The sequence below is a fragment of the Haliotis rufescens genome, unplaced genomic scaffold, assembly GCF_023055435.1.
Source record: "Haliotis rufescens isolate VD_foot unplaced genomic scaffold, xgHalRufe1.0.p SCAF_1, whole genome shotgun sequence".
Classification (NCBI taxonomy): Eukaryota; Metazoa; Mollusca; class Gastropoda; order Lepetellida; family Haliotidae; genus Haliotis; species Haliotis rufescens.
In genome coordinates this window covers 26,865,909-26,890,114 of record NW_025963779.1, presented here as the reverse complement: position 1 = coordinate 26,890,114, position 24,206 = coordinate 26,865,909, and the positions used below count along the sequence as shown (strand labels likewise).

General features: G+C 40.6%; 1 protein-coding gene across 9 annotated transcripts in view; it reads left to right on the top strand.

Annotated features, from left to right (window-relative positions):
• The window catches only part of LOC125378529 (calpain-3-like), a 49,766-nt gene extending 30,571 nt beyond the window's left edge, over positions 1-19,195 (top strand). For 7 of the 9 annotated variants that reach the window (XM_048393963.1, XM_048393967.1, XM_048393973.1 and 4 more), the window contains 9 exons: positions 8,449-8,638; positions 9,966-10,119; positions 10,503-10,722; positions 11,352-11,423; positions 15,529-15,620; positions 16,221-17,104; positions 17,680-17,894; positions 17,989-18,206; positions 18,437-19,195. In XM_048393963.1, the coding sequence (XP_048249920.1) occupies positions 8,449-8,638; positions 9,966-10,119; positions 10,503-10,722; positions 11,352-11,423; positions 15,529-15,620; positions 16,221-17,104; positions 17,680-17,894; positions 17,989-18,206; positions 18,437-18,449 (2,058 nt within the window). In that variant the 3' untranslated portion in view covers positions 18,450-19,195. Of the gene's footprint in view, positions 1-8,448; positions 8,639-9,965; positions 10,120-10,502; positions 10,723-11,351; positions 11,424-15,528; positions 15,621-16,220; positions 17,109-17,679; positions 17,895-17,969; positions 18,207-18,436 lie in introns of those variants that run through there. The other 2 variants (XR_007220288.1, XM_048393983.1) reach the window with 2 other exon arrangements.
• Positions 19,196-24,206: the final 5,011 nt, after the last annotated feature.

Sequence of the window (24,206 nt, the reverse complement as noted above, 5' to 3'; positions counted from 1 at the left end):
TCATGAGCATCGATCCACGCAATTGGGACATGATGACATGCATCAACCAAGTCAGCGAGCCTGACCACCCGATCTCGTTATCCGCCTCTTACGACAAGCATAGTCACATTTTACGGCAAGCACGGGTTGCTGAAGAGATATTCTACCCGGATCTTCACCGGGCCATCCCGCATAAGCTCTATTGGGAACATTTCAGGGGAGTCAGCAGGCTGGTCCATTGTCCGTCAGCATTCTCGTCGGAGATTAACGGTGAAGACCTGGGTACGATATGGTCTGGCATTGTCATCTTGCCAAGAGTTCAAAATTTCTGCGAATGGAAAAACGACAGGACCCAACATTTCGGCAACAAACACGTGTTCGTACGTCTTCTCGTCGGAGATAAACGGTGAAGACCTGGGCACGATATGGTCTGGCATTGTCATCTTGCAGTTAAACATTTCTGCCGATAATTTTAGCGAAAGGAACGACAGAACGCAAACTGTCGTCGAACATATCGCTGGCCACTCCAATGTCAATTCACAATGACCAAATCAGTTCACCTGTCATGTGTCATACCGCCCCACACCATGACACTACTGCCTCCATACCGATCAGTATAGTTGCCCTGACATACCGTCGCCAACAACGTTTTCTGTCATCTGTGAATCGGAGGCAAAACCTTGACCCTGATGTTGCCAAGCCAACCGCAGTCTTTGCCACCTATGGTGACCCCCTTCACGGGACGCCTTACTTTCAGGCGGGCTGCATAGAACCAGTTTTTAACGGTAGATTTGGCATTCGCCTCCCTCTTCTTGTTTGGAATTCTCTTTTGATAACAGGATAACAGATTTGAATCTGTTGCGTAGTGCAATTAAGGTCTGTTCAATGAGATACTGTTTCGGAGGCATTTTAAGGCGCGTGCTTAGCTCAATTGCATTAGTGATTGTAAATTTCCCTATAGACGGACACGATTCTGTGTACACGTGCATTACGTGATGTTCATGCATGATGTGAAATTTCGTTGTGATTAGATGCTGTGTTCAGATGCAAGGCCATGTCACATGTACAATGTTATATCAGTTCCCTTACTATTTGTCGGTATGATATAGATGTTTATCAAACTAGACACGAGGTAATATTGGGACACCGGGTTCACTGCCCACGTACAGTTTCTACGAGTTTAACGCCGCTTTTAACAGTTTTCCAGTTATATCGCGGCGTGTCAGCTTAATGTGGGAGGAAAGCCCCAAGTGATGCAGGTCTTAGACGTTAACCACTTCGGTGAGACCCACGAGCACAGGTATGGTGCTGACAAACCTAGAAACATAATCGGGGCGAACCGGAATTCGAACCCACAATCATAGGTTTCTGGCGTGCCCAAGGGACGCAACTCTGCACAGCGAATCGCGGCGCCTTAGCAACTGGGCCACCCGTCCCCCCGATTTTCTTCCAAGTACAGACCCAATGTAATTACGCTTGTTCACAAGCTGACCAGGGGCAACTTCATTAAGCTGGCTTTATGGGATAAAACTATTAGCATCCTTATTGCACGCCAGGTATGATAGCGGGGCTTTTCACCTGTGGAATTACCTTGCATTCCGAGTTTAATCCGCGGTTGTTTGCGACTCCGTGATCATGAACTGATTATTCGTCTGGTTAATTGTATGGGGTATTAGAGCAGAGTACACAGCATTGCATGTGTGAGGGGCAGTTCTGTAGACTGATGGATGTTTTGGTGCTGCACGGTAGTTATCAGGCTAATGAGTGCCAGAGGACGATGTCACCCTATTGCACAGTTAATTCCTGTGTATTTGCCATTAAAACATAGTTTCTGTATGTTGGTATTTAAACAAAACTTTAAATGAATTAATAGGTTGGAAGGGTTACATACATGATAGTATCCCCCATCTGATATGTGATATTAGTGAGTGAGTTTATCTGATAGTAGCGTGTGTGTGTTTGTGTGAGTGAGTGCATGGCGGTTATATCTGTAAGTGGGTTTAGTTTATGTGATAGTGTTTGTGTGAGTGATTGAGTTTATGTGATAGTGTGTGTTTGTGTGAGTGGGTGAGTTTACGTGATATTAGTGAGAGTTTGTGTGAGTTAGTTTATGTGATATTAGTAACAGTTTGTGTGAGTTAGTTTATGTGATAGTTTGTGTGAGTGAGTGTGAGTTTATGGGATAGTGTATGAGTGAGTGAGTTTACGGGATATTAGTGAGAGTTTGTGAGTCAAGTCAAATCAATGGAAGTTTATTGCACAAAAGGCCTCCGGCCCATATACAAGAGAGAGGTACGCGTGTAAATATAATCATACATGTTACACATGGGGATATACACGTTATTTGATCTTTTGGCTAATGTATGTTTTATATTAAAGAAAGATTAAATATATTAGATTAGTTCGTTGTCGTCAGAACAGCTACAAAGGCGTTTGTGTGAGTTTATGTTAGTAATAGTGTGTGTTTGTGAGAGTGAGTGAGTAGGTAGGATATTAGTGTGTTTGTGTGAGTGAGGTTAGGGATGTTGTGTGATTAGGTCTGAAGTATCACCTTGAATTACACAGCAGTTACTGAAGTATCACCTTAAATTACACAACAGTTACTGAAGTATCAACCTAACCTTGAACTACCCAACAGTTACTGAAGTATTCGCCTTGAACTACCCAACAGTTTCTGAAGTATCAGCCTTGAATAACCCAACAGTGACTGAAGTATCAGCCTTGAATTACCCAACAGTTACTGAAGTACCCGTCCTGAATAACCTAACAGTTACTGAAGTATCAGCCTTGAATAACCCAACAGTTACTGAAGTATCAGCCTTGAATTACCAAACAGTTACTGAAGTACCCGTCCTGAATAACCGAACAGTTGCTGTAGTATCAACATTGAATTACCGAACAGTTGCTGAAGTACCCGTCCTGAATAACCCAACAGTGACTGAAGTATCAGCCTTGAATTACCCAACAGTTACTGAAGTACCCGTCCTGAATAACCCAACAGTTACTGAAGTATCAACATTGAATTACCCAACAGTTACTGAAGTATCAACATTGAGTTACCCAACAGTTGCTGAAGTACCCGTCCTGAATAACCCAACAGCGACTGAAGTATCAGCCTTGAATTACCCAACAGTTACTGAAGTATCAGCCTTGAATTACCAAAAAGTTACTGAAATAGCAGCCTTGAATAACCCAACAGTTACTGAAGTATTCGCCTTGAATTATCCAAGTTTTTGCCTTGAATTACTCAAGTTTTTGTACCACGACAATAACACAAACATATATGTACAAATGTTATTAATGAAATGACTGCCTGCTTTAAACAATTACGACCATGTCTAACGCTTCTCAGTAGTAACTGTTAGATCCATGTGTAATTTCCTAGTCCACTTTTGGGGTTCGAACCACGGACCCTTTGAAGGCGAAAGCATTGTCCACATGAACAAAGAGGTCAGCAAGAAGACAAGGTACGGATGTTATCTGTGAACTCCACACCCTGCTACACGTACAGAGAGGTGACGCTTGTACTTTTAATAACCGTTGAAAAATACGATTATTATAATGGTGTTAATAGGATAGCTACGCGATAAATCGCAAAAAACAAAAACAAAGAACGAAGCGTGTTTTTTCACGATAAAATATTGTTCTATTACGACATCATTTCTGGAGATTTCGAAGATACGCTCGCATTTTGATTACGTCATATATTGGAAGACATTATATTTGAGAGGGAAGTGAGTTGTTTCCCATAGATGTAGCTTGACTACGCAGATAAACACAATGGCCGAACGATCACATCCAAAAGAGAGCGAGATATGGCAATCGGTATTTGGTGTAAAGACACAGAAAATGGACGTGGGAATTATGAGAATATGCAGGAAATACCAAACTTAACTCCCCTGTTCTTAAAATGGACTTGTCCGACAAGGCCGAGGTTGTATTGTTCTTAAAGCTTGTACATTTTCTTCACAACCTTAGAGAGGCTGTACAAAATTTTGATATCTCATATAAGAAATAAACGACTCGTGGTCATGGTCTATCGTACATTTGGAACCGAACGCGCAGCGTGATGTTTTAAATGTTAAATTTAGCGCCGTTAGATCTACAGGTAATCTTGCTCTACCTTGAAAACACAGTATGTTTATCTCCACTCTACCATGATTAAATAAAACGCGAACTCTTTGGTCTTATCAAATACATTGAGTGAAGCGGCGTGGGTTATATCCATTGTCTTGAGTGGGTTGTCGATCAGTATTTACGGAATCGCGGACAACAGCCTTTAAACAAAATATGGAGCTCAATATGCTCAAGCAGTTTGTTTGCACCGTAATACTTCACTCGAACTTATGACAGGTGCTGAAAGCATGTAGCACGGCAACTTCGTAAACTAACATGGGGTGGTCACCCCCAAAGAAAACCAAGTAAGCCTTGCAAAAGTTTCATTCTACACACCACACGTCACTATTATCACGGCATGTCCCTCATTGTGACGCAAAAGATAAGACGTTACAGTCGTTTATAGAAGGCACCAAATAGCCGTTGTCGTCTCCGTCTCCGTTGTCCTCAAAACATCAAACACATTCTCTTTGTAGAGTTTCATCGTGTTTTCTGATCGAAATGTATTGCCACACATACTTGGAATAGTTCAGTAACCGCATCTTTGCATTTTGTAGGCTATTATTATACATATAATTATTTAAAGTTGCCTACCAACAATCATTGTAAAAGAAGTACTGTTTCAAAAATAGTAGCATCCGCGGTGATGCGGCCGTCAAATTCATCTGTTTCAATCATTGGGAGTTTATTGTGATTTGATACCTCCGATTGCCCAATCAAAATCGAGTATTTTCCCAATTCATGGTATAATGTACAATTAACAAATCCCACTCTTAAATAACAAAGGTGGATGGAAACAGATATTCTCCTACATAAAATGATATCTACAGTCACGCTTGTCAAATACATTTTCACAACATGTCCAGACTTCGTAGCCAGGTGAGAGAATCCCATATATCTGATTTATGTTAAATCTCCTTTTATTCTTGGATTACTTGGTGCCTGGGTACCTTCAGGGTAATTCCTCTTCGCATATCTATCTATTTTCGAGTGTATCATTACTGAAAAACACGGCATGGATAACTAAGATTAAAAAAAGACTTGGACGTTTATTACATTTTTTAATCATTTTTCTGGTAGGCGGATGTGTTGATCACACAATACACATTTGAATAACAACGCTTCATTGTCTTCAGCTATATGTCTTCCTGGTTCAGTAACAGGAAAGCTAATATCTATCCGTCTCTCACAAGTAATTGCACTGGTGGCTATTGATTGAGAAAGACACCTGATCGAGTGTCATTAAGCCTTTGTCCACTAATTGAATCTGGGCCCAGTGTCCCCGAAACAGATAACGTTTTCTCAAAAGTGTTTCAGCGGTTATAATTGCTCTTGTAATCACCGTTTCCGCCTTAATGAGATTGTTTAGGGCAGGCGTCCTTACCCTAAGGTAGACAGATGGATTATTTTCTGCAATGGATTAGCTGTTGACTTAACTGAATGACGAATACTCCTCGACTAGAATCGAACATATATAATAATATATGACAATCTTCAATAATGCATCAGGATTGTGGAACAAGACCAGGTGACATCCAGGTGGTACCCTGCCTTAGATAAAGAAAAACAAAAACATATGCAAAGAGTTACTTCTCTTCCCTTACTGGGCTACAGTAAACTACGCTTATAACGAACATGATTATAACGAACTGACGGATAAAACGAACTGTTGTTTTTTTCCCCGTCCATTTGTTGTACATATGTTTTATATATGCGCATAAAGAACGTCGGTTATAACGAACTAAAATAAGTGGTACAATTCGTTATAACCGTACTGTACTGTACTTTGAATTTGTTTCATTACTGAGTGAGCGAGTATGGTTTTACACCGCCTTTTCAATATGAAATGGGCTTCATATATTCTACCCATGTGGAAAATTGAGCCACTGGGCTACCCTATCGTCCATGTTTCATTACCGAACTGATTCCGGGAAAACAAATGACGGATTCGTAAACAAAACACAGAAAACAATCCCTATTGGCTTTACTACTATTGGAGAAACTGTTTGTGATAACTAATCTGGAAAGACAGACAGAGAGAGAGAGAGAGAGAGAGAGAGAGAGAGAGAGAATATTGTTTATTAAAGTGTCACATGTTATATACACTTCGTAATAAGATATATACAAAACAGTAAAATATACCCTCCGGCCAAATATGACCTACGAGACACTGTAAAACATATCAATCATAAAACTATTCAGTTGAAACAGAATAAAAAATACATACCTCGTGATGCAGGCGCGGAGCACGGCCGTGGGCGGTTTCAGTGAGGAGCGCACCAGTATGCCAGGATACAGGGCAACTGACTTCGAAAGTCCTAAGTTAAACAGTGCGCTCCCCCTTAACTCCCCCCACCGCGTTGCGCCGCCCCCGCTCCCCGAGTGCGTGCGTGCGTGCACACACACACACCACGTCATACATACATACATACATACATACATACATACATACATACATACATACATACATACATACATACATACATACATACATACATACATACATACATACATACATACATACAAGTCATACATACATACTTGGCTTAAAATGAAATTGCCTTCTTTTAACCATGTTGTAAATTGATTTGGCTAAAATACATTGGAGCGATTCTTCGTTCATAATAAAAATAAACTTTTCTAAACTACTCATATAATGAAATGTTTTATCTACAGAAGTTGCTTCTTTAGCTAAGTTGTATCTTAAATCATCATAAAATGGACATTCTATTAAAAAGTGACATTCATCTTCAACATAATTTACATGATCATTAGTAGGATTGGCGTGACAAAATTTACAAGTCCTATCCAACAGTGGGGTAGGTGGCTTGGCGTAGCGGCCGGTCTCAACATGTAAAGGTAAAATACCACAGACATATGAACTTCACATACGAAACCATGCACAGTTTTAAATAAGATTTTCTACACTTCATGTAGTTATCATAGTGACCACACACATGGTGTAAAAATGCTGCTGTGCAACCAGGAATGGAGCAGGAAGCAGAACGTGTTGAAGTGAAACTAGGGTTTCACAGCTAACATTGTATTATTCTTACTTTACTTCAGGAAGGAGGCCGCTTTAGTTCTGCCTAGGTTGACCATCATTTACTAAGTGTCACATTTTTTTCTTTCGTTGTTGAATCGAGGAGTTTGTCATTGTATCCTTTGAGTCTTCTAATTTCGTAGCTAAATTTCCCATCTCTCACATTATATTATATTATGTACATATTTTGTATATATTGTATATAGTGTCTCATAAGCCAATGTCTGGCTGGTCGCACTCCATACACCTTTTATCTTATTGTTCATCGAATTTATATTGTACATGTTGTGCGTGTGACACTTTAATAAACATTTTACTACTACCATGTAACTGCGGTGAATTATGGAGAATGCATCAGCTCTAGTTATGGTGTAAACCATGTACATATAAGGAATATAATAGCGCCAATGTGAGAACCTCGCTGAAGTCTCTCCCCCCCTCCCACCGAATATCAAATGGTCGGTCACAGTCTAGTATGATATGTGCTCACACGTACACATTCAATGAAGCCGCGGTCATCTGCTCCCACACTTCATACTGATTGAGCCCCGATATCCATCTTCGCTTTTGAAACTGAAGCCTCATCCTGAACTGTCAAAAGGTGAGGTGCAATGGGGTTTAACGTCGCCTTCGAGATGATTGCATTTATATAGCGACGCGTGTGTGTGTGTGTGTGTGTGTGTGTGTGTGTGTGTGTGTGTGTGTGTGTGTGTGTGTGTGTGTGTGTGTGTGTGTGTGTGTGTTTGTGTGTTTTGTGGTGTTAGTGTTAGTGTGTGGTGTTAGTGTTAGTGTTAGTGTGTGGTGTGTGTGGTGTGTGTGTGTGTTGGTGTAAGGGTTAGTGTTAGTGTGTGTTAGTGTTAGTGTGTGTTAGTGTTAGTGTTAGTGTGTGTGTGTGTGTGTGTTAGTGTTAGTGTGTGTGTGTGTGTGTGTGTGTGTGTGTGTGTGTGTGTGTGTGTGTGTGTGTGCTAGTCCGGACTGATGCCGGTTTTATAGTGAAAGCCGATCGAGATACCATGCAGCAGTTTAACCTGGATACGCCACGAAGACAAAGAATAACCCTTTATTCTGCGCACCAGGCAGGGTAACAACAATACCACGTTTAGGTATGACATTCTGTCCATTAAACCACGGAGGTAGTCGAACTGTCAAAAGACCAACATGGTGTATAATACATGCACATCTCTACCCGACCATCAGACGAGTTGAACACTTGGAGCTAGAGCTGCATTATTCTGTACGATTAGTAGTTTTTTAAGCCGCCAAGCTGTGTCAAAATTTAAAGATATATGACGTATAGTGTCGTCTTACAGGAAATATGCGAACAACCTACATTTATCGGTGTTGGCGGCGTGATTGACGAGCCGTTCCCATGGAAACAATGGCGACAACGAGGCTGGTTCCAGGCAGCGGTGATGATCATCTCGCTCAACGTGAGGTTCCTGGACAGGCTCATTCCAGGGTATAAAGTCTTTGAACAGAACTTCGATTCTGATTATATTGGTGAGTTGATGAGTGAAGAGTCCTGAGTTGGCTGAAGACTGTGTATCTGCATGCACATTCGTCACCACTCCACACTTTCATAACCTTGTCCGAAAAGATGACGAGGAATATCGTATTGTAATTAGGGGCGTGTCCTATGTTGATGGAATGGGTGTGACTCAGCCCGCAAGGGTGTGTGGGGTGTTCTGGGTGGTGGTAGTAACACACAATTTTGGGTATGCGATAACAAAATGGTCAGTGTTTTATGGTTGTATTATAAATAATACATGTGTGATTTTCATGATTACCGATTACATTGGCAATTTCTTTCTATGGGGAGGGCAATGAAAACCTTCGTGAGAATAATATGATCAGTTAACTACGACAATAGGTAACGATTCTCATACGGACACCTTTCGATAACGTTTTAAGAACATTTGTAAACAGTTTCGTTCATACGACTGAAAGAACGTTTGATTATTCGACTTTAGGAAATTTGCACGCGTTAACATACACGTACGTTGATTAAAATGTGTGCTTTGATCGTAATTGCTTCGTACGATCACTTCAGCATCCAGTTTCCGAAAGTGTTCCTTGAACTGTGACTATCGTCCCATCTAGTTGCTAGTTATCGTACCTTTCCTTGTCGTCGGAAGATCGTTTGCACATAAATGTTCGGCTTCTCCCGTGCATATCCCGGAATCCCGTTTATTTGTATGCCAATCTCATTAAAATCAGACATTTTACTCCGATACGAGACATATAAGCGTTAAAGTCTGACGTCACCTCTACCTTCTTTCGATCGTACACAGCATGATGACGCTGCCTTATTGTTCTACACTCGGAATTTGTCAGAATGTTTTGCCCAATCGTAACGAGAAAATAGAAGACCGGACGCTGATTGGCTGATTAGAACGTGAAGCCGAAAAGGCCTACGATGGCGGTGTTCTCAGATCTTCACACTGAGAGGTATCCTAATCTGGTTTTAATGAGATTGTATGTATGCATTCTGTATTCATTTCCAAGCAGTATACAGGATGACCTTGACCTTGTGTCCTTACTTGCAAGAATCATGATCATAGATTCGGATTCCTTGGTCCGTCAGCACCATACTCATGCTCGACGGTTTCACCAGTGGGATACACGTTTACCACCTGCATCCTTATATCTGCATCGGATTTATGAATCCCACAAACTGAAATAACTAAGGGAGCATCGAGCATTGATTTGTATGTATACAACAAAATGTCTCCCCCCCCCCCCCCCCCCCCCCTTTGAAATCAAACGGATGCTCCCGGAATATTTATAAAAGGGGTGTTAAACCAAACTCACTGACTGACTGTTGCAGGTGCATTCCGATTTACCATGTGGCGGTTTACAGAATGGGTTGAGATTATCATAGACGACCACCTACCCATGCTGGACCACGCCCACTTCTTCTGCAGGGTCATCGGTGCCCCGCCTGAATACTGGGGAGCTCTGGCGGAGAAGGCGTACGCCAAGTGAGGATAAGTTGCAGTCATGGCGTCCTTTCATGCTTTTCACACAATATGATTAGGCTAGTCAACAGCTTTATATTGAAAATTGATATTCCTTACACTTAAAAGGTATACGGTCTTCGTTGAAACGAAACTATTTTCGAACAACAAGGTTGTGAATGTTCGCTTTGACTAAGACTACCGTTAAGATCACCAATTATGACAAGGATGTAAAACTATAAGAATTAATATCGATACACTTTGACCCGCGCCATGCTCTTACAATATCATACTCATCAAATTTTCAGTCGAAAGTCAATTCTTGATTCTATTCATACACAAATGAAAGTTTGGACGTTCATACATCTTGGCACACTGAGCGTTACAACTGTGAACTCTATTCGCAGATGTAAAAAGACGTTCCAGGCCATCGAGTACGGCAACATGTTGGACGCCCTAACCGACCTGACAGGTTGCGTCTGTGAGTACTACACACCCGACGTCAACCCTGCCGACAACCTCTTCCACATCATGTACAAGTCCAGTGTCAACAGATCCATGATGGTGTGTTGGCGGAACGAAAAGAGGCTGACTTCCACTGGCTTTGACTTAGAGGATAGTCAGAAAGTGAGAAAACCGTGTTGATATGTTCTCCCACCCCCCTTTGTCATTTTAGAATGGTGTATTGTGAAGTTAAGGTCTGCATATAATCAAGTCTGGACTCAATGGGGTCACTGATATTTGTTTGTTTGTTTGTTTTGTTTGTTGTTTCACGCCGCACTCCGCAATATCCCAGCTATATGACGGCGGTCTGTAAATAATTGAGTCCGGATCAGACAATAAGGTGATTGACATCTTAAGCATCGATCCATGCAATTGGGATACGTTGACATGCATCAACCAAGTCAGCGGGCCTGACCACACGATCCCGTTAGTCGCCTCTTACGACAAGCATAGTCGCCTGTTATGGCATGCATTGGTTGCTGAAGACCTATTCTACCCCGGATCTTCACGGGTCTGTCACTATTAAGTGGGATAGATGACACATAACCACTACTAAGCCGTCACGAGTTTTGTACCAATACTCAAAATACCAATGCTTTTGAAAACTGTTTGTCACAGTTAAACTGCACTTAGAGATCTGTTTAGTTGCACAGAAATAAATAAAATTTAGCTTGTAGATAAAATAGCGATTTTGATTTCCAGTTTTGAATTCGATGTAACGTAGAAATTCCATGTAATTGTGTCCCCTTCAGGCGCACAACGACTACGACGAACATGCGGCAGAGGAACGGCATTTCCTACATCTGATCACAGCCACGACTAAGGTAGGCAGAAATGCATTAAATGTATACTTTATAGGGTTAAAATACCACAGGAAAGCTGTTTGTAATTCTTTGCCGCCGCAGGGTATCGACGTTTATAATCGTGGGTTCGAATCAAAGATTCGCCACGATTACGAGTCTTTTTTTTACCACTATAGCTGTGGTGATGGATTTCAGCAAAGTGGCAAACGTCTCCGAAGTCTATTCATATACCTGTGTTACCTGTTTCAAATATAAATTGTAGTGTATTTGGTGCCTAAAGGTAGAAAATATAGTTGATAAGGTAGTGAAGATAGCGATAGTACATAAAGGTAGGAAATATAGTTGATAAGGTAGTGAAGACGGCGATAGTACATAAAGGTAGGAAATATAGTTGAAAAGGTAGTGAAGACGGCGATAGTACATAAAGGTAGGACATATAGTTGATAAGGTAGTGAAGACAGCGATAGTACATGAAGGTAGGAAATATAGTATTATTTACTGTTGATAAGGTAGTGAAGATAGCGATAGTACATAAAGGTAGGAAATATAGTTGATAAGGTAGTGAAGACGGCGATAGTACATAAAGGTAGAAACATTTTTTGATAAGGTAGTGAAGACAGCGATAGTACATAAAGGTAGGAAATATAGTTGATAAGGTAGTGAAGACGCCGATAGTACATAAAGGTAGGAAATATAGTTGATAAGGTAGTGAAGACAGCGATAGTACGTAAAGGTAGGAAATATAGTTGATAAGGTAGTGAAGACAGCGATAGTACATGAAGGTAGGAAATATAGTATTATTTACTGTTGATAAGGTAGTGAAGATAGCGATAGTACATAAAGGTAGGAAATATAGTTGATAAGGTAGTGAAGACGGCGATAGTACATAAAGGTAGGAAATATAGTTGATAAGGTAGTGAAGACAGCAATAGTACATGATGGTAGGAAATATAGTTGATAAGGTAGTGAAGACAGCGATAGTACATAAAGGTAGGAAATATAGTTGATAAGGTAGTGAAGACGGCGATAGTACATAAAGGTAGGACATATAGTTGATAAGGTAGTGAAGATAGCGATAGTACATAAAGGTAGGAAATATAGTTGATAAGGTAGTGAAGACGGCGATAGTACATAAAGGTAGGAAATATAGTTGATAAGGTAGTGAAGATAGCGATAGTACATAAAGGTAGGAAATATAGTTGATAAGGTAGTGAAGACGGCGATAGTACATAAAGGTAGGAAATATAGTTGATAAGGTAGTGAAGACAGCGATAGTACGTAAAGGTAGGAAATATAGTTGATAAGGTAGTGAAGACAGCGATAGTACATGAAGGTAGGAAATATAGTATTATTTACTGTTGATAAGGTAGTGAAGATAGCGATAGTACATAAAGGTAGGAAATATAGTTGATAAGGTAGTGAAGACGGCGATAGTACATAAAGGTAGGACATATAGTTGATAAGGTAGTGAAGACAGCGATAGTACATGAAGGTAGGAAATATAGTATTATTTACTGTTGATAAGGAAGTGAAGACGGCGATAGTACATAAAGGTAGGAAATATAGTTGATAAGGTAGTGAAGACGGCGATAGTACATAAAGGTAGGAAATTTAGTTGATAAGGTAGTGAAGACAGCGATAGTACATATAGGTAGGAAATATAGTTTATAAGGTAGTGAAGACAACGATAGTACATAAATGTAGGAAATATAGTTGATAAGGTAGTGAAGATAGCGATAGTACATAAAGGTAGGAAATATAGTTGATAAGGTTGTGAAGACAGCGATAGTACATAAAGGTAGGAAATATATTTGATAAGGTAGTGAAAACAGCGATAGTATCTGAAGGTAGGAAATATAGTATTATTTACTGTTGATAAGGTAGTGAAGATAGCGATAGTACATAAAGGTAGGAAATATAGTTGATAAGGTAGTGAAGACGCCGATAGTACATAAAGGTAGGAAATATAGTTGATAAGGTAGTGAAGACGGCGATAGTACATAAAGGTAGGACATATAGTTGATAAGGTAGTGAAGACGCCGATTGTACATAAAGGTAGGAAATATAGTTGATAAGGTAGTGAAGACAGCGATAGTACATAAAGGTAGGAAATATAGTTTATAAGGTAGTGAAGACGGCGATAGTACATAAAGGTAGGAAATATAGTTGATGAGGTAGTGAAGACGGCGATAGTACATAAAGGTAGAGACGGTTGTGCATAAAGGTATACAAGGTAGTGCCAAAACACTGCGAAGGTTGTGTATAATATAGTTGTGTATAGGTAGCGTAAATAGAGCATGAATGAAGCGAAGGGATCGATACATTGGTCACCAACTCGTGGTGGACTCGCACCCCTCTCGAAGGTTTCCATATTGGCGTATGAACACGATAAATAACTTCAAACAAGAACGATAACTCTTATTCTACCCGCGTCTTGTAACATTGATGTATGTATGACAACATCGCTCGCTTATTCCTGTTGTAAACTATTTAACCTCTCTGATACTTACATACATGTATTCTTTTGTACAAAAGTTTATTTGGCAAGCCATCCAACGCATTCTTTCTCAGCTGTTTATCTTTTATTTGCAATTTAACATTAAAAGAAATTAGAGGAAGAAACCTGACCTGTGTTTTTCGGATTTAAGTAATTTCGAAAATGAATTTCTAAGTCATGATCAGTTAAGTATAACAGATTTGACATGTCTTCTTAATGCTTGAAACGACATTCTTTAATACTAATTTATTTCATGACACCCTCTCCTTTCACGAACAGCCTTAACAAATAGTACACCTATTTTATATGAATTAATTACAATAACATTATAAAGGAATATCATATCCACAATGTCTAGAGATGTATAGAAGTATTTCTAAACATATACCAACAATGTAATGAGACCGTGTAAATATTCAAACCGAGCGAGGAGCCCATGCTTGTCGGAAGAGGACAGAATCGGAAGCTTATGTCACGAGTTGGTGACCAATGTATCGATCCCTTCGCTTCATTTATGCTCTATTTACGCTACCTATACACAACTATATTATACACAACCTTCGCAGCGTTTTGGCACTACCTTATATACCTTTATGCACAACCGTCTCTACCTTTATGTACTATCGCCGTCTTCACTACCTTATCAACTATATTTCCTACCTTTATAAAAAAATTGCAACACAATTGTTTTAAATACATTACCACTGCTCTAACTTTGATATAATCCACCTACACAAATCCAACCATTGATATCTAATAAAGCGAAGATACACATCATTAATTATAGAAGTTGAGTGTCTCTTTACATGTCAGTAGTAGCTGGCGTAATTAAATTTATACCCTAGAACTTCAGACAGAATAAATCCTATGACCCCCCACAAGTATCCCTCGTTCTCCCAACCTACACGTTATAATACCTCGGTTAAATACTTTTGACATGGTCATTGATTATAATGAAAAATATGAATGACCTGAGCAAATTCAGCCATCTTATATAGTTCATTTTGCAAATTTTAATATTTCGGTACACGTATTTTATTAACCTGTATGAAAGCTACTTTTTAAAAGTCTTTACTGGAGCATTGGCTACCTTAGTTTGTTACAATCAAATTTGTGAAAATCGCCAATGACCCAAAATATCCGCTACTCAGTATCACAATGTGAGTTTAATAGGAATCTGTTTTGAAATCTGTGATTATTGAATTACTTTAATACATTTTCAGTTCTTGGTATTATATACAAATGGACTTTTTTCAACAAACGGATATTTCCAAAAACAATTTAAATACTCGGGATTGCGCCGTTTCGACGCATGGCCTTTGAGAGACGGACGAGCCTTGTTGTAGGTTACAGAACCATGCGAGTGGTGACGAATAGGTATCGATAGTGCATTAAGGTAATGAAAGGGGAGCATAAAAGTGACGAAAGTAGCGATAGCGCACTCAGGTATAGACGGTAGTGGATAACGACAGAGACTGTACTGGATAACAGTTGAGACGGTAGTGGATAAAGGTAGAGTCGGTAGTGCATAACGGTTGCCAAGGCATCGACAGTAAAGGCAGCGAAGGTAGTTTCAGTGTATGAAACAGGGCCTATGATCCTCTCAATGTATTTTGGTATATGTTCCAGTTTCCCAGCACAGACGGGCGTCTGATCGAGATGCTCCGACTCCGGTGCCCGTTTCCCAAGGAACCAAAATGGCATGGAAAATACTCCGATAAGTGAGTTCCCAAATTAATGCGTCATAGAATAGGTGGCATTGCGATCTCTGAGACTCTTAGAAGAGCCTGAGAAGCTGAATATTTGGATTGGTTTTACAGTTGTATTTTTTAATGAAACGCCTAAGTGTGGTTCAGATTGGTCTTATGACTGTGTCGTATTTTACTGATCCCCATTAATGTGTAACATTTTACCATGGCCCCACCTCTCCCAATAATAAACATCCAGTCCGATAATAATGTTTCAATTCATACTTAATAAAAAGTGCGTCACCCCCTTTCGCTGTCTTGTTTCTTATGGCAACCCTCTATTCCCCACCACCCCACCCCACACACACCAATATTAAATGAACAGTCCCTAGCTTTGAACAGCACCGTGTAATCTAACACAGACAACTTTTGTTTGTTTCTTAACGCCACACTCTAGCAGCCAGTTAATAATCGAATCTTGTATTGGCCAGACAATGCAATGATAGCTATTATGAGCACCCATTCACCCCGTTGGTGTACGATGACACACTATATCAACCAAGTGCAATACGTTTGATTCTGCGAACAATCATCAACGCTCATTCATTGCGATGCCGATGCATATGTTTACAGTGACTCCAACTCTTGGAATACCGTAACGGCAGAGTTCAAGGAGAAGTACCGACCTTTATCCCGGAAGGAGGATGATGAATATTGGTTAACTGTGGATGACTTCCGGTGTAATTTCGGAGGGCTTGTGATCATCAGCAGCACTGAGGCGTTTAATTACGAAGGGCTCACTGTTGGCAGAAACTATTCTCTTGACAACGACTTTCCTTTAGGTAAAGATCGGAATAAGTTTATGATGGGCAATCAGACCCGCCCATGGATCAACTTTGAAAGGTCGCCCTCTTCCTGTGAACAAGAAATTAAGATTTTTTGTGACTCCCGACCAAATTCAAACAAAGTGAAGCTTCTGAAAAAGGCGCCATTTGTGAATAACTGTAGTGGGGGTATGGACATTCCAGATATTGACAGGACTGTTGTTCTTGACTGTACAAAAGAGCGGTTAAAAGCAGACGACAAAAGAAGAATTACAGAAAAACATGCAAGATCAGTTCCTAAGGGACCACCTCAAGTGAAAGAAAGAAAGACGAGTCTGCCCCCGGATCTGCGTGGGGCTGCATCGCCAACAGAAAGTATCAGAAGACAGTCGAATCCGTGGATGTGCAAGTCCCCCGGCCCGGTGCCCGTAGATGGAGACAAGAGACACAAACGGGTGGGCAGTTTCGTGAATCACAGTGAACCCTACAGCTCGTCTGAAATATCGCTCCACATACGAACTGCACTCTCGGTGGACGACAGTTGCCGACCCCAGAGTGCCCCGTTGCCACGCAACCACTCAACGGGATCACTGAGTTCACTTACGCAAATAAACTTTTTAGCAACAAAAGCCGACTTTTTCAGAGCTCATGGAAGGTGGCGGAACATTCTGGAGTACAAGGACAAGTGGTCAAGTGGGTACTGTTTACATATTACCAGTAGTTAATTCAACATGTCAACAGACAATATTCAGTCTCGATTATCTGCCGAAATAGATTCCACTGGGCGTTAAAGGTCATGAAAAGTATATGTTCTGCTTTACCAGTAGCACCAACTACTCACACAGTTTTCTTAAAGGAGTAAGTGTTTGTTGCGTAACGTCGCACCCACCAATATTCCTGCACTACAACGGCGGCATGTAAACGGCAATGTAAACTCGTATTAGTCACTGGTGGCGCTACGATCGAGCCCAGAAATTCCAGCCTAATTCGGCAAGGGTGGAAACTGGACTTTTAGAGTCAGTTAACGCCCTTGCCATGGGAGGATGATGACTTTGAGACCGTCGTCATGGAGCAGGGATGTAGCTGAATGCGGCGTTAAATAACAAACAAACAAACAAGCCTTGTCTCATAAAAAAACGCCTCCTCCATTATCCACTTCAGTATATCATTGATCACTATTTAGATTGGCGATATAATACACCCTATACACCCGATAATCAAGGATGATATTTTTCGTAAGTAATCACACGCACTGCTCTATTCACCAGAAAACCGGAAAGGCGTATCCAGATCAAACATCGAAGCTCATTCCAAAAGTCCTCGGATCCTGTTCCACGTGTCACGCGCAGACGTATCTGATGTCATCATATCTCCCGGCATGCAAAATAAACGTCACGTGCTGATATCAGTCCTCCAAGATTATCGTCATGGTCCCTCCACTGCTAACAGTCTCCTTGTTCCAGTTGGCTTTTGTATTTACAAGGTAAGAGGTTCGACATTTTGTTTCGGATTTAGTGAGATCAATAACGATCAGATAACGTAGCAGGGTGATTTAAAGACGTTGTGTTTGTTTTCAGACCAAGAATCCCGATCGAGATGAGAAACGACACATTTCCAAACTTCATCTGATTGGCGAGGTTGAGGGAAAACCGGAAATGCGGGAAGTGAATACACGCTTTGACCTCGAACCTGGAAGTTATTTCATTGTTCCCTACTACGTTGCGCAGGCGCACGAGGGAGAATATCTCATTCGTATATTGACAGAGGGAGACCCCCCAAGCGGCAAAGCGGCATGGTGAGGCTCATTTGTTATGCTATTTGGAGTGATTGAATTTGATATGACGCCGTTGCGAAAAGTATTTCAATTATATAGCGGCGTGTCAATTTGATATAGTAGGATATCCCAAAGCGACGCAAGTCAAATACGTTAACTCGTTACACATAATCACACTAGTAGTAAATACAATGTTTGGCAATGAAGATATATATATGTATAAATATATCGTTTTGCGCTTGTTTTTTCAGTACAATATCGTGAAGACACCATGGGTTAATATTCGTCACAATAAGTGAATATGTCCCTTGTACATCCGTGTGCTATAGTGACAAATATTTACAGCTACGTCGATGAAGTCATTCTGGATGAACGTTGCAGCCGCAGTGGTCTGACAAAAGTTCAGATATCACACCTGACGTTGGGCAATTCGCATTTCACAAGACGTTGTGTACAGACGATGAATCAACCGAGTCACTAATGCTTGCAGCGTAGTCTTTTCTGAATGACAACAGTGGTGAATGCATAGCAGCAGCAAAGAGCATCCAGACACCGTGATACGTCCCCACAAGGCCTTGTTTGACCTGGGCAAACCATTCAAGCACTATAAGTTATGGAAGCTCACATAAAATACAGCTGTGCTTCATGCTGGGTTCGGTTCATTGAAGTCTCACGTTATACCTTTTTTAACTGTGTTTGCAAGATGGGTCAGTGACAGTCCGATCCGTGGTACCTGTGTTTGCAAGATGGGTCAATGACAGTCCGATCCATGGTACCTGTGTTTGCAAGATGGGTCAGTGACAGTCCGATCCATGGTACCTGTGTTTGCAAGATGGGTCAGTGACAGTCCGATCCATGGTACCTGTGTTTGCAAGATGGGTCAATGACAGTCCGATCCATGGTACCTGTGTTTGCAAGATGGGTCAGTGAGTGTCCGATCCATGTTACCTGTGTTTGCAAGATGGGTCAATGACAGTCCGATTCATGGTACCTGTGTTTGCAAGATGGGTCAGTGACAGTCCGATCCATGGTACCTGCGTTTGCAAGATGGGTCAATGCCAGTCCGATCCATGGTACCTGTGTTTGCAAGATGGGTCAATGACAGTCCGATCCATGGTACCTGTGTTTGCAAGATGGGTCAGTGACAGTCCGATCCATGGTACCTGTGTTTGCAAGATGGGTCAGTGATAGTCCGATCCATGTTACCTGTGTTTGCAAGATGGGTCAATGACAGTCCGATCCATGTTACCTGTGTTTGCAAGATGGGTCAATGACAGTCCGATCCAGACCTGTGTTAATCTGTTACCTGTATATTTGTTCAAATACGACTGAGACAGATACCGCCAGAGACTGTGCAGAGGAAGTAAAAGGGGCTATGTGCATGTGTACACCTTTCGATATAACCCGAAAACTACAGATCAACGTGTTATTTCATTGTCTTTGAATGTCATGAACCACTATTTCTTTGCCATGATATACAACAAATGTGATGTTTTAACTTGCCACATTCAACCACATGTGTGTTTATTTCCGTCCGCACGCGTTCTGCTAAGTGAGGGAATGATGAACACTGAACACCTAGAAGACTCTAGGGCAGTGCGCTTTATCATGCTTTATGATACGCCACCCGTAGTCTCAGGTTCACCCTAGCGCACATAGTGACGTCCGTCATTGATATGTTGATATAATAAACTGTTAAAAAATAATAGAGGTGTTGAGAACCTGATGTCATTTTTTATCAATTTTGAGGATTGTTACCATTACGATGCCAAAGCAACCACACCGAATGTTCCGTCATTCGTGGTTTTTTAATGACCATTACGATCAATTATGTTCGCTCACTGATTTACAAAAGCAATTCGTGGTAGACCGGATGTCGTGATGCACCCGTGCAGGGAGAACGGTAGCCCAGCCAGCTAAATCATTGCTTGTCACACCAAAACCGGCGGTTAAAACGCGTGTGCACTATGGGTAAAGCGAATTCTTCGTGTCCCCGCTTTTTTCTTTTTTTTTTGGGGGGGGGGGGGGGGGGGGGGGGGGGGGGGGGATTGTTAAAAACGGATTAAACTCACCCTCACCCACTCATTCACACTGAATCGCCCTAGTTTTGTTTGTTTGTTGTTTAACGCTGCACTCAGCAATATTCCAGCTATATGACGGCGGTCTGTAAAATAATTTAGTCTTGACCAGACAATCCAGTGATTGACATCATGAGCATCGCTCCACGCAATTGGGATACGATGACATGCATCAACCAAGTCAGCTAGCTTAACCACCCGATCCCGTTTGTCGCCTCTTACGACAAGCATAGTCGCCTTTTACGACAAGCACTGGTGGCTGAAGACCTATTCTACCCCGGGTCGTATAGCCGTAGTATGACGGCAGGGAACAGCGTTACTGTTCTATTGCTTTCCTTGTTATGGGGGTATTATTACTTAGGCGGCCAACATGGTACAGCTCTGGTATTGCTGACGACGACGTAAAATTCAAGTCATTCTCAAACTCATCTTATCAAAGTGTACTCTTCTCAAAGACTTGATTAACACACAGTAAAATGCTAACTGATAACTGTTGTCCTAGGATATTGATTACTGGGAATCATAGGACAGCCGTAGCTTGGAACCACTGCACTGAAACCAGGAGTACAAGGAACCAATGTCCTAAGACACCGACAAAATTACACATTGTTCTGACGTTGAATACTGGAACTATTGTCATGGGAAACTGAAAACAATGCAAATTTGTTCAAGGACATCGAATACTAGAAACCGCTCTTAATGGACCATGGTCCGTCGGGTTTTCAACTTGAATGTGGTACTTTAAATTTGCAAACGTCGATTTGTTTTTGTTTAAACAACAGCAGAGCTAGGACCTCAATGATTCTTCAAGAAAAAAGCACGATAAACACCCTTAAGATACGTCTAATCGTCATCTCGGCCTCGTTGTATTGCATACAACGATATATTCAACTTCCTGCCCCCGGGGGTACATTAAGCAGGTACTCGTGTCTTCACTGCAGACAACAGTCAACAGACGGAGAAGCGCCCACCTGCCAGCATCTGTCCGACCACACACACTTGCAGGAAGAACGTACCGGTATACCTCGCTAACAAACAAAACATAGTCATTCTATTTTTAACGGTGTGATCAATGGATACTGTTTAATCACTTAGTCGAATAACGTACAAAGATCACCGAGTGAAGTCCGAGTGCGCATCACACGTTGCCTCTGATGACAAATCTAAAGTGAACTCAAAGCCTACCATTCACGTTGGAGGTTCTGCAACAGGATGAGCAGAGTTGGACACGATTCAGATTCAAGCCGATTATTACCCTTGTACCTTGCTGATGTGAAGAAAGAGAGACAGACAGATATTTATGTCTCAGACACCCCAAGGGAGGGGAGACATAGTATTTTTTGCTCGGTTCCCGCGTCGGCGTCGGCGTTCCCGTCCTATCTCGAACCATAACTTGAAAACCGTTCAATGTGTTTCAACAAACTTTGGCATATGCATTGCCCATCAGCTTAACTGGTGCATTTTGCCATTTGAATTTGTTCTAAAATATATTTTGTTACGTTTCAATGGAAACAGTTTGGAGTCTCAAATGAGTTTTGTAAAAAGCTATACATGTGCAATAACTACATGTTAACTATTGCTTTTTCATATTTTCCATGTTTGATTGTCTTTATTTCTTGTGTTTCCATGGAAATAATTTTGAATTTTTTAAGAGTCTTTCCACTAAGCATTAAGCTTGTAATTTTTCATTATGGGTACATCTAATTGCACATGCATCTATTATCCAAATAAATAAATAAATAAATAAATAAATAAATAAATAAATAAATAAATAAATAAATAAATAAATAAATAAATAAATAAATAAATAAATAAATAAATAAATAAATAAATAAATAAATAAATAATAGCGACACAACCCTCACCAAATTCATAAAACATCACTGCCAGAAGCAGAGTCGGATGTAGTGATGATACCAGGTGTTCGCGAAAAGGTGAGTGTATCCTGTCCCACCGGGGGCACCTATCAAAAACACATGCAGAGGCAAAAAAAACAAACCACTGGTACATATGGTACAAATCAAAATAGGGAACTGCATAAGACATCATTCTATCGCCCATACTCATGTAACAACTTCATAATCTTGTCTGCCATAAAGAGTACACATGGCATCAACTGCAATGCTGCTTCAGAGATGCATTAAACCCCAATACTTTCAGGGAAATTTGCCTTTTAAATGTAGTTGGCAAACGTTATATCTATTGTTATGATATCTGTTATGAAATGTTTATCCCACTGGATAAAATTATTGTCCATGCCATGCCATATGTACCCAAGAATTTGTTTTAATATGTTGCTTTCACGAAGTCTTGATAATGCTGGAAGGCATTAAATCAGATTTGGTTAAATCAGGGTGTTGGAAGCCCGCACATATTTTTAGTTTCTTTTTCTCGGCGATTGAAAGATGCATCACGTCAAAATTGGCTTTGATATTTACATAGGAAAGTCAACTTAAGATTATATGAACTGTGTAAATATGTGCTACAACCTGAACAGTATCAAGTAAATATTAAGAGTCAGTTATGTAAGAAATGCTTAAGCGTATTCCGTTGTGGAAATCATTATTTACGTATTTAGTCTAGACGATTGAAAATATTTTGTACGAAGAAAGATTATGTTTATAATCTAAACATGTTTGTTTAAAGAAAGTTATCGAAGATGAAGAACATTTTCTGTTGATGTGTCCTTTGTATGAGAATGGAAGGAGAATTTAGCGTTGTGAAAGGACATGTTAACGTTATAAGTATCATGAAAATGTGTGACAACCAACATGCATGGAAACTAGGTCCAACACATATTTTATGGTATTAATGTGAGATGTATTGCATGTACAAAGGCGGGCCTTTCATCAATATATTGTTTGTGAATTGTTTGTGAATTATGGATGGCCTACATTTCCGGAATAAAAACACACAAACATGTATTAATCAGAATCTGTACTAGTATTTATTTCGGATTTCCAAACAACTTTCTAGTAACAACTTGAACTGATGTAGCAAAACAAGGAGCAGGGAGACATCTGCTTTTAGGGGTAAAAACACATTCTAGTGTTATTTGAGTCTCACATATCATACACAAATACATTACTACCATTGAGCAATTCCATATTTACGTAAAACATTAACTGTACATCATACAATAGTGAAACATTAAATGTTTATATCATACAACATTGTACTTATTTACATTTCTTCAGACCTCTTTAGGCTCGACAGAAGCTATTGATGTTTGCTTCGAATACGAGGTTCTCCTCGATCATTATCCTTGGTCTGTCAGCATCACACCCAATCCTCGGTTCCACTGATTCATTATATAACTTACACTTGCCAACAGGGGAAGTACAATGTAATCCAGATGACGCGTTGTATGCACGCACGGGAACATCTACGACTTTCAATTCCTGATACCCGGAACAGTGTTCAAAGCGAAGTTAAACGACTCACTGACCATGTAGTTTTCAACACATTAACCTTTTATTCATCATCTATCATCAAGTGTATTCTATCTGGACCCGTACATACACTTAACGATCCCGGATAGAATAGGTCTTCAGCAACCCATGCTTGCCGTAAAAGGCGACTATGCTTGTCGTAAGAGGTGACAAACAGGATCGGGTGGTCAGGCTCGCTGACTTGGTTGATGCAAGTCATCGTATCCCATTTGCGTGGATCGATGCTCATGATGTCAATCACTGGATTGTCTGGTCCAGACCCGATTATTTGCAGACCGTCGTCATTTAGCTGGAATGTGGAGTTTGAGAACAAACAAACTTAAAAGAAATAATAATATTTAGACTTTTGCAGCTGCGATTAAAAGAGTATCTAGTCTCCAAACGAAATCCCAGCCCCCTAGACATACATGTTTTCCTTGAGGACTGTTGTCTATTTACGGACTGACGTCATATAGCTGGAATATTGCTGAGTGCGGCGCTGAACAACAACC